Here is a 12,040-nt window from a genome sequence, read left to right on the forward strand (position 1 = left end):
TTGAGTAACGAAACCAACACATTACAATACTTATTTATCTTAATTTCAACTAGATCCGAAATGTTATTTGAACAAAGCTCATTAATGTGAAAGACATGTATTACAGAGTACACGTTATTTTCCAAATTTCATTTTCATTGGAAGAACATGATTCACAAAAATCACTTATAATGGTAATGCAGGGCAAGAGAGGTTAGAGAATAAGAAAGGAAAGTTCTCACACAGAAACCACTCTTGATCATGAATATGATTAAATGATAAATCTGATCTTAAATGAATGTCTTAGCTTTTCAGTTTTAATTGTTGCAGTTATAATTCAAATATGATTGAAATATACATTAATAAGAATAAATCAATTACAACCTATTAGAATCAATGATATTAATTCTGAATAAGCAATTCAAATACTGATAAATCAATAATCATCGAATAGAATCAAAGAGATTACTTCGGAATAAGCAATTCAAATAGCTTTTGTATAAGTGATCTTCTGTTAACGTCTAGTTTTGAAAACTTTCAATACGTGAGATATATTTCATACTCATATTTTTCGAAAACTTTCCATCTTTGTATATATTTTAATTGTTGAAACATATCTATGTTTTAAGTGAGATATTTTTCATTAAAAATGATAAATATTTCATTAAGACAGAATCAAGATATATATTAGATTTTAAATTTCGAAAGTATCTCTTAATATTTGAATTTCGAAAACTTCTCAGAATGATTCAATTGACACATTGAAAGAAAACTTTGATTCTTCAAAAGAAATAGCTTTGAACAATGCTAGAATTATGGACATCACAGCGAATATAAAGAGCTTGACAAAACAATCCTAATCAAAGAATAAATCTAATTAAACCAGAACAAAAACAAACAAAAAATGCATATAGTTCTTGTCTCTGTAGGTGTTAATCTATGCTAATCGCTAGATATGTAATGTGTTAATTATATATCGCAAGGCTTTGAATAAGTTTCTGGGTTAAATAATGGTGGATGTTTAACATTTCTTTATGGATACAGTATGCGGTGGTTAAACTATGATGAATTGCAATTTCAGATTTTTAAATTAACCAAAAAATAACTTCTAATAATAATCAAGTTTGAAATTGAAATTAAGCAAAACAGGGATCTACTGCCCAAAAAAGTATCTAACCAAAGTTTGAGATCAGGAAAATAAACAGTATAGAAGTAAATAAATCAATTTTTATAAGGTTTCTCTAAATGCAAACTTAAGATAGCTCCTACTAATGCAGCACTTAGACTCTATCAATAATGAACTTTCACTCATCATCTTCATCTTCATCGTCAGCAGCAGAGTTGAGAGCCTGCAAGCGAGCAACCAACTTGGCCTTCCTCTCCTCATAAGTAAGCTTCTTCAGGTTGTACCTACAAAACAATGGAAATGCTCTTAGAAACATTCTACAATCAGCAAATAGTAAGTCTAAATTACCAGAAGTCTAGACCAGATGTTCTAAATGCCAAAGCAAACAATGAGCACAGACTACATAAAAAAAAACGAGTAACTTGAATATACTACCAATCCTGAAATTGGACCAAAACCACTTGACCGAAATCAAATGACAAAATTAATAGATAGATGTATATGTAGGTGCACATTCATCAATAGAATCGATAAGCTTTCTCAAAAATATCAATGATATTTACCTCTTGTGCTCCTTTGGTGCCTCTTTCGAAGATTTCTTGAAAGTAGGATCTGCTCGGATGGCAGCATGAACCTTCTTGTAGAGATCCTCCAGACCATCAGCCTCTACCCCGCGCTTGATATAGTCACTGAAGTGTGTCTGGTATTTTTCTGGCTCATCTTCCATCAACGTCTGCAAAAAAAATATATAATGGTATGATGACAAGATTAGTTTTTGAAAATTGCGCTAAAACATTCCACCAGCATTACGCTAATTAAAATATCCACAATACCTTCATATAAGAAGCAACATGTCCACCAAAGACATATTTGCGGTGAATATCAACATCAAGCTCCTTCTTATCCTTATCAAATCCAGCAAACCTTTTGTCACTGTGAGGAATATCCAAACCCCCATCCAAAGCACCCTGTCAACCATTACAATTATTCAATTTGTCCACTAATAGAACAAAAATCACAACAAATAGCATTGCATATGATAGATTACCTTAAGAGCACCAAAAACACGGTTTCCTGTTGTAGTCTTAATAAGACCAACATCAAGGAGAGCACGGAATGGCCTCCTGGTATCAGCAGGTTCAACTGAATAATCCTCTCCAGTGGCCTAAAAAGGAAACAAATTAACTACATAAGATGTGACAACAAATATAAACACAAAGCATAGCAAACTCCTGTACCTCAACATTTCCTTCGTACTCCTCGTCCATTTCAAGCTTTTTAAGCACACGACGTGCCAACAAAAGCCCAGTGCAATAAGCTGGTCACAGACACAAAATAGTGAGAAACAGTCACAAAAAAACTCGAATGATAAAAGGGTTGAGGAGACAGACTTTCAAAGAAAATACCTGCAGCATAGTTTGTAAGGCCTACTTCAAGACCATAGCGTGGCAGTTCATTTGCATATGCTGCAGCAAGGACAATATCGCCAGCAATGCTAGCAGATGTTATTTGGGCGATGATGTCCTTGTTGGTCTAATAACATGGTCAAGGTCTTCATAGAAAAATATATGCCACTAAAATAACTTCAGGTAACCATATGATAAGCCCAAGTATTTCTTACTATAAAAATAAGACGACAACTAAATTTTAAGCAAATAAAACCATCTCTTCATAACATAAAAGTAGGATACAAATCGAACCACAAAGCGATATTTTGGGGTGTTGTACTTATTCTTATCCTGGTTAATCAACCGATTCCTGGCTCGGTAATCGGTTTTCCCCTCTGAAATGATTAAAAATCACAATCATGGAAATGTTTGCAAGAAACATTATAGACATTAAACAAAAAGAAGCAAAACAAACAAAACACCTCTTCTTCTCTTGAACTTCACTTGATATCTCTTGAAGTAGGCCCTTGATTTCTGAGCCTTAACAAACACCTTTTATATAAACCAAAAAATTGTTGATACAGATTGTCAGAAAAGAGGCATAGATAGCCACACACCAAGCAATTTAATTCAAAATACATCCATTACAAGTTACAAAATCATAACAAAATACAAAAGCACAATGGATCGAAGGAAGCAAAACTCCACCATACTGAAACTTTCGCCTTGAACTATTAACAATCACAAACTATAAAACCAAAACATGGTAATGTGGCTGGATAATTGAAATTCAGATTCCGCAGTATAAGAAGACATGCCACTCACCATTGTCGTTAAGCTCGACCTCTTCCCTCGGAGTGTGACTGATGGAAAAGTGAAGAGATTTAGGGTTTGCGAAGTGAGTTTGCTTATAAAACGCTGTGTTTTTGGTGGGTATGTCAGTAGTCAGTTTAGGGTTTTGTAGGCCGAATATATTAGACTTTTGGGTTAAGCTGGACTCATCCCTTCGATTTTTTATAATTTCTTCCTGCACCCCGTAGATTTTTCATGCACCCCATATATTTTTATTATTCTATAAATCCAAATACCCTTTTAAATCCATTTTTTTTTCATTCCTCGTAGTGGAATCCAAATACTCTATATTACAAAATTTAGAATATATAAATTTGGATTTTATGTATATTTTATTTTGTAATTTGCAATATAAAATTATATTATTATTATATAATCCAAAATGTAAATATATTTTAATATTTTAATTGTACTAATATACGATGAAGGTTTTTAATACTATTGCTCCAATATATTTGTATATTTTAATGATTTAACTAATTAATTGTTTACATGAAGGAAGATTTCATTACCAGTACTTGTTACATTTGTTATTATATTCTAAAGTTTCAAAATTTAATTAGCAAATTCAGTCATCCAAGATATGTATTTCGAAATAATAATTACACTGTAGCAAAACATAACAATAATAAGACCACTAAATCATACATGAAAAGTCTATCTTATGTGGCTAAATAAAAAAAACAAAAACAAATATATTGGGCCAAATCCATTCTGCTTCAAACTTCAAAGAATAAAAATATCAATATGTTGTTGTATTTAGAGTAGTCATTCATGATTTTTTTATGATTTCAATTTCAATTATTCAATTGGGTTAGGCAGTAGGGATTCAGCTTGGAGTGTTTGTAAATGAAACAAAACCTATTAAAAGTGAGATTTAAATTTGTTGCCAAAGATTAGTCACTGATAAGGTAAACTTTGAACTAGTATTATTATAAATTCCACTATTATTAATATAATACTATAAGTGATTGCCTTCATCTTATAAATTATATAAATTATGATTAATTATTATAATTTTTTTTTGCTTTTTGTTTATAATATCAAATGAGTAAATTTCAAATAAGGGGAATGAATATGTGACTTTTTCAAAACATTATCTGAGAGTAAGTGACCAATTTTTGTTTTCCTTGATTGCCATCAACCCTACAAATCCGAACCCTTTTATCCATCACAATGCATTATATCTAAAAAGTACTTCAAATACTTTTTTTATACCATCAATTATAATTGTAATTAAAATTATAAGATTAAATTAGACTTAACACTACATGAAAATAATGAAATAAAAACCAATTTTAAAGACAAAAAATAATTAGTTGTTATAGTAACTAAACTATAGATTATTTTAGAAACTAAAATTTTTGGTTGACTTCTAAATTAGTTTCTATTATTGTTAAATAGTTTTTAAATTGGTATCTAATTAGCTACCAAAGTTTTAACTACCAATAATTTAGATTCTAACTTTGGTAGAAAAACCTGATTGTTAATTAGATATCAATTTATAAATCATTTAACAATAATATAAACTAATTTAGAAACTAAATTAGTTTTTAGTCTCTAAAATGGCCTCTAATTTAGTTACTATAGCAACTAATTATTTTTTGTTTCTAAATTTGGTTTCTATTTCATGATTTTCTTGTAATGTAAAATTTATTTCTTAATATGATATCGAGTCCTTCCGAGTCCGTTTATCTTAACAAGAGTTTGTTAAGTTTATTAAGCTATCTGTTATCGGACTATCATAAATATACGGTCTCACAGACAAGTTGACAGATCTTGACGTGTGGTGTATTAAAAATCTCACATCAACTAAAAATAAAAACATTTTATTATATATAAGTGAATTTCACTCGTTTTTGTAAGGTTTAATTATATTTATAATTCACTTTTTAATAATTGTGATAATAATTGAAAAAATATATATTTTTATAGGCCCATCCATTTAACAAAAAAATGCTTTTGATTGGAAGGCAGTTTCTTCCTGCACCTGTACACTTTTCTTCCTGCACCCCACAATTTTGTAAATTCCAAAACTGACATTCACCTGTTATTTGAATTTGGGATCTAGGAGTGTGCTACGGATTCATCAATCCGGAAGTGAATCATGTTGCTTTCCGGATGAGGGGTATTATGGCAGCAAAGTTTGCATAAATTGTTGATTTTTGGATTATTGAATCTGGAAGCCTAATTTCTATTATGGATTGATGAATCCGGAATGATCTTTTTCAATTATGGATTTCTGAATCCGGAATGGTTTTTTCAATTATGCATGTTTTGCATTTTTTTATTTTGGATTAACACTGTCATTCATGTACTACCAGAAGCACCAATCTGAGAGATTACCGAACGCGCCAATATGAAATTTGACCGGAAGCGCCAATCCAAAATTTTACCGGATTTCATAATCCGGAATACAAAAAAAAATGTACAGTTTTATATAGAGACAGTTTTGTCTTTGCGCAACCTTGTGGGGTGCAGGAAGAAAAATGTAGGGGTGCAGGAAGAAACTTCCTTGTTGGAAATAGTGAAACTGGTCAACTTGGCCCATTCCAGCTTCCAAACGAGAGTTCCAATTGAAGGGAAAATGTTGTCTTTAAATGAATAAAGCCGGCCCATAATAGACAACTTGTACTCTTTGTGAATTCTCCACTAAGATGCTTGGAGTTTTGTGCACGTTTTGAATGCTTCAATTTAATTAAAATTATAAATAATTTAAACGGTTTTTAAATTGAAAATTGGTTAAAGACAATTTAAATATAATCATTAAAACCCACCAATTACAATCTTTTCAAAATGGAAAGAAAGGAGAAAAATATTTAATATACAAGTTACTTAGAATATTCTCCTTTTTTCACAGTGTTTTTTTATAGGAGATATTTATAGTATTTTACATAAATATTCAACTTTTTTCCATAATCTTTTTCTCTTAAAAAACTTATTTTTCCTTTCTTTTTCTTTCTCAAACCAAACACACACAAAAAAATCTATTTGAAAAAGGAGAATCACCTTTGAGCACCTTTAGATGTCCAGAGAAAAATATTCTTATTAAAAAAATAATTAAGAATGTTCCTTTCATTCTAATGTTTTCTAAAAAACATCAAACTCCAGAGGTATTTATTGTAGTAACAAAACACGAAACTATTATTTTATCATGGTGGAATATTAATGAGTTCATAATTCAATTGATACGAACATATTCCAACATAATGAATGATCTTAAATTCCAACCTATCTAGGGTTAAAATTTAAAAAGAAAAAAAAAACTGATTTACTTATTGATCTTACCATCTTGAATATAAATATTCCTATACACTATATATGACAAGGAAATATATATATTTTTTAAAGCAGCAACAACGAAATATAAAAGTAAAAGATCTAAAAAAGATATAGTGCTATATAACTATAGGAATTGCGTCTCATGAATTAACAAATAGCTTACGTTAATCCCTTCTTAAAGACACGTGTTTAGAAAGCAAAAGTATATAACTAAGTAGTAATTGGCATGCATTAAATGGAGAACGTTGATACTAATCAAATAAATATTTACTAATAGAGGAGTAATCAAGCCGCAAGCTAAATTAGGTTAAAAAATAGCTGCGAATTTTGTGTTATGATCAACCCTGGAATAAGCAAGATTAAAATAAGATGAGTGGACATCATAATTTTTTTAATAAAGCAGCATGAGTTTTCACTCTCATGGTTCACGTTTACAAATGTTATATTATTAAAATAATTAAATAATTAATTCAAGTTTATCAATGTAGTATTCATTTTATTGGCAATCGGAAGCAATGACAACATCAACAATCTTTCTTTTACTTCAATTCGTCCCATAAAATTAATTCAGTAATATTGCTGATTGATAAATTTTGAAACAAACAAAGACGACAAAAATCATTTTTAAATTTAGAATATATTTTGTCCAAGAAATTTCATGATTGATAAATTTCAAATTGTAGCATTAGTATAATGATGGATTTAAAATAACACAAGAACGCCTAATACTATTCACTGATAGGAGAAACAAAGATTAAGAGTGCGTACCTTAATTATTCTTTTTTGGGCAAGGTTGATTCAATTGATGAGAGGAATAATAGTTCTTATGATGTGATGGTAATCACAATATTATAATATACAATACTTCTTCCATACTTATTCCTCAAATCTCTAAGTTGGTCTTAAGACACAGTATTCTAGATAACAATCATTACACAAATAAAAAAAATCAAGATTAAGTTAATTTAAATAAAACCTAAACATACATAAGGTGATTTGTTACCAAAAATTCAATTTTATATATTAATAATAATTCGTGCATTAGAAGTATAAGATTCACAAAACTAATCACTTGCATGAAACAAACATGTATATAGAGAGATCTAATATAATTTATAAAACTAATCATAGAGACCTAAGAATCATATTTAAATCTATAGTTTTGACTAAGATATAGGAACCAAACATATTTTTAATCTTATAAAGATCTATAAAATCACATGTTGATTTCAACACTCCAAAAATATTTAAGGGATTAAGAGGTTTTTTAAAAGATTATGTTAATAAATCAGACCTACAAAAGATTAACATCTAACTCATATTAATATATATTGGTCACAAATCAAAAATTGATGTAGTCATAATAGTTTATTACATGTACTCAAGAAATTATGCGAGATTATTTTTCATCTTCTTACCTGATATTTTAATATATCTGATTCAGTCTATCACTAAAGTTAAGATAGATTTTATTTACTAAACACTACAACCATAAAATACCATCCTACATAACCATCAATTTCTCCACCAAATCACATAATTTACTTTATATTTATACCCAAAATCAATCCATTACTCTAAATCAACTCACTTAATATGTATTATAGTCAATAAATCCATTATTCTAAACCAACTCACTTAATACGCCTTTTAGTTAATTGTTCATTTTGATGGAGGACCATCTAGCCACCACATTTTGGAAGAATCAATTTATTTTTCTCTAGCATTTGAAAATTTATACATAGTAGTTGATAAGTGTCATAATTCAGTAATATTTCATACAAAAAGATAGACACTTATGGACTTTAATTGATAAAATAGTTAATAATTCAACCTTTAATTTAGGAATTTTAACCTTTTTACATATTTTTGGATTATAAGATGAATATGAACAATTTATTCCCAAATTTATGTTAATTTCAGGAATTTAGGGAAAAATAGAGATAAAAGGGCTTAAGGAGAATGAAAAAGTCGAATACAAGGACAAAAGACAAAGTTGGAGTATTGAAAACTCGTTCAAGGTTCGCTTAAGCGAGTTTACTCCAGTAAAGTTGAGTTTTTTCTCGTGAAACTCGCTTAAGCTAGTAATATCTCACTTAAGCAAGATGTCACTTAGCTCAAACTCAATTAGGTTAAATAGAAGACGTAAGGCATAACCCTACACATCATTGAGGGGAACCAAAGGAGAGAAACCCTAAATGAGGTAACTGTCGAGGATAAACACTTTTAATCTTCTTTTCTTACTATCCATGCTTGTAATAGCCATCATGAGTGGCTAATTCTTTCCTTTTGGGTTGAAATTAATATTTCCAAACTCTTATATATTGAGGTGATATTTATCTACAATATTCAGTTCTTGATTGATGATTGATATTATCATTTTATTCTCAAAGCTTGAAACTATTCATAATTTTCATCCTTAGATTTGACTGAAAAGTACTTCTATAAACATCTTACCTAAATGATAATGCTTAACATATTTGAATGTTAGGAATATAGTTGAAATGTTAATTGATTTATAACATCTATTAATAATGATAAGGAGTTTTTATAAATATGCGACAAATCAATATGAATGATTTTTATATGTGCATCAATGTTAATCAAGATGAAATGTTATATGTTTAAAACTACAAATGAGTGAGAAGGATTAACCACATTCCAAATTTTCTTAATTGAATTATTTTACCCATTTACTTTGGTTTTATTTAATTTTCATGCAAACTATTGTCAATATCAAATCAAATCAAATTATTTTACATATTATTATACTTAGTGAATGTTACCATTAGGATTTTAAATAACTGTTCGTTGTGGATTTGATATTCGTCCTTAGGAACAAATTATTACTTATGACTCAGTACACTTGTATAAAAAGAGTCATTAGTACTATATGTTTTATTTGAACTAACTTTCAAGGGTCATGTATTGGGCATAGTAGAGTAGAGTGTAAATAGGAAAAGAGGGTGTAAATAGGAAAAGAGGGTGTAAATAGTAAGAATGACATATGAAGCATGAGGAGTCTACCTAAGCATAGGCAAGGAAGGCATGGAGGTCCACATGTCATCTCCTTAATTGAGAGAATTTTCCACCAATGAAGAATGATCACCTGCCAACCTCTAATTTGTGAGGATTTGCTCCAATGAGAGGAAGTCACTTGTCACGATGGGAATTGAGAGTTTTTCGGGTCAAAATTTGCACCTTGATTGAGCTATAAATAAGTGTGTTAGGTCTCTTGTAAATTTAACTTGAATTGAGTAAGAAACTTATGCCAAAATGTTGTCTCACTTGACTCAAGTTCACTTTATGTTAGCACCAATTTGTGTGTCTAGCCTATGACTCTTTAGAAGATGGTCTCACCTATTCTATACTTCTACTTTCATGCCTCAAATTCACCTTTTTAAACTGAGATAATCCATTTAAAATTATAAACTCCAAAACAAGCAAAGATTCAAAACCAGGTTTGCATCACATTACTTTCTCATCACGTACTAAAAATCTCATTAAATTTGAAATGTCATAACATTAAATCATTTACATTACAATATCAACCATAATTGTTAACTTTTAATCTAAATTCTTTATCTCATTAAATTTGAAATGTCATAATATTAAATCATTTACATTACAATATCAACCATAATTTGTTAACTTATAATCTAAATTCTTTATCCTCAGTGTAGGCTATATAAAATTTCTAAACTTATATTTATATTAATTATATTGTATTTATCTTGATTGAAAACTAGTATAATTATCTACAGCTTTGATGTTGACCAATCTTCCTAATTCAATACAAAAGCAACAAATCTCTAAAAATGAAATGATCTCTGCATCACATTTCCAACACCTCTTGTGTTCAGAAGTGTACGTCGAGTGAATATTTAATGTAAGTATCTATATCAACGTGTTTTACATATCTTTTTAGATCTTACACACCTTTTTAGATAATCTCGTATGATGTAAATATTCATTTTAACCAACCTTTTAATTCCTCGTAGACCTAGTCATATCCATATTAGAAAATCTCTTATGTAAAATCAACACAAAGTTCAATATCATACAAAAATACATTATCATAATATCTCAAAATCATAATACAAAATCTATCACAAAGTTCAATATATTAATTTAAAAATTATTTATTAAATTTCAAAAGCAATAATTTTAATTTATCCTATAAATAAATTCACTACTCAATTGAAACAATCATTAATGTAAAAACAAATTTAATGATGACATACTAGCAGCATGTTATAATCCACCATTCATAATAAATTGAACAATTATAGGTGGTAAAGAATACACTTTTTATTTTGATTCTAATTTGAAATAACATAAAATATATAAATTTTATGTTAATTATAGTTTTAACTGATTACTTTATGTCAATTTAGATTAGAATCGTCATTGAAAGACTTATTAGAGTATTTGATTTTGTGTTCAACGATTTTTTTTTTTCTCTTCTTCGTTTTTCTTTGAATATGTCTTAACATGTTTAGTTTTCGTCTTACATTTTGTTTATATTCCTATCTCACTCTTTCAGAGATCCGGGACAAGGAATAATAGGTTCTTCAATCTCAAATGTTAACCCCTTATAATAATAATAATAATAATAATAATAAATAATAATAATAATAATAATAATAAATAATAATAATAATAATAATAATAATAATAATAATAATAATAATAATAATAATAGTAATAAGTTTGATATAGTTTATTAAAAATGGAACAACTTTCTAACAATTTATTTCTAAATAAGGAAAAATTTCCAGTTTCATGAAACCAGTTTCAAGCTGTTAACATTGTTAACGTATATAGTTTATACCACTAAGACAACACAAAAGTGATATTTTAGTTTCACAAGCTCCTTGCTGACATTTCAGTTAACTTTTCTTATACTTTAAATTTTGTGTTATGAAAGATAATTCCAATTAAGAAAACTTATAGAAATTCTATTTTTTTAAATGTATTTCAAAAATCAAATATATTATTACATTTTAAATTAATCAATATTTATCTTTATCGATGAAATTTCATGCGTAAATAATAAGTTTAGCTCATACAAAAACAGAGAAAAGTAAAATATAAAAGAGTAGAAAAAAACAATTGATAAAAATTTCAATTTGATAAAATTATAAATTATAACAACTTTATATAAAATAATAAATTAATAAATTTTTTAATTTATATATTTAAAGTTTAATACTCATTATTTTGGACCTTCCCACATAAAACTCAGAAAGAAATTATTAACGTAGTGCATCTCGTTTAATTTAGTTGTTTTTTTTTCAAATATAAAAAAGAAATACGGAAGATGTTGTGAATAAATATTTTTTTAAGATTTATGGCACTACTTAGAAATAAAAAATAATTAGTTGTTATATTAACTAAATTAGATATTAGA

At 28.2% G+C, this 12,040-nt stretch overlaps 1 protein-coding gene across 1 annotated transcript; it reads right to left on the bottom strand.

The window, feature by feature from the left end:
• Nucleotides 1–1,085: 1,085 nt before the first annotated feature.
• On the bottom strand, nt 1,086–3,445 carry LOC137818564 (large ribosomal subunit protein uL18). Its single transcript, XM_068622062.2, has 9 exons — nt 3,319–3,445; nt 2,976–3,045; nt 2,797–2,888; nt 2,512–2,638; nt 2,344–2,423; nt 2,154–2,270; nt 1,939–2,073; nt 1,669–1,838; nt 1,086–1,389 (listed from the first exon to the last, which is right to left on the bottom strand). The coding sequence occupies exons 1-9, from the start codon at nt 3,319–3,321 to the stop codon at nt 1,284–1,286; spliced, it is 900 nt and encodes a 299-aa protein (XP_068478163.2). The 5' UTR covers nt 3,322–3,445; the 3' UTR covers nt 1,086–1,283.
• Between the last annotated feature and the right edge of the window lie 8,595 nt (nt 3,446–12,040).

Source organism: Phaseolus vulgaris, chromosome 10, assembly GCF_051622355.1.
Source record: "Phaseolus vulgaris cultivar YP4 chromosome 10, ASM5162235v1, whole genome shotgun sequence".
Taxonomy (NCBI): domain Eukaryota; kingdom Viridiplantae; phylum Streptophyta; class Magnoliopsida; order Fabales; family Fabaceae; genus Phaseolus; species Phaseolus vulgaris.

Excerpts from the sequence above, each read along its gene's own strand:
- LOC137818564 (XM_068622062.2), bottom strand. Across the intron at positions 2,271-2,343 it reads AGTACGAAGGAAATGTTGAG|GCCACTGGAGAGGATTATTC; the intron begins GTACAGGAGTTT and ends TTTCCTTTTTAG. Across the intron at positions 2,074-2,153 it reads GTGTTTTTGGTGCTCTTAAG|GGTGCTTTGGATGGGGGTTT; the intron begins GTAATCTATCAT and ends AATGGTTGACAG.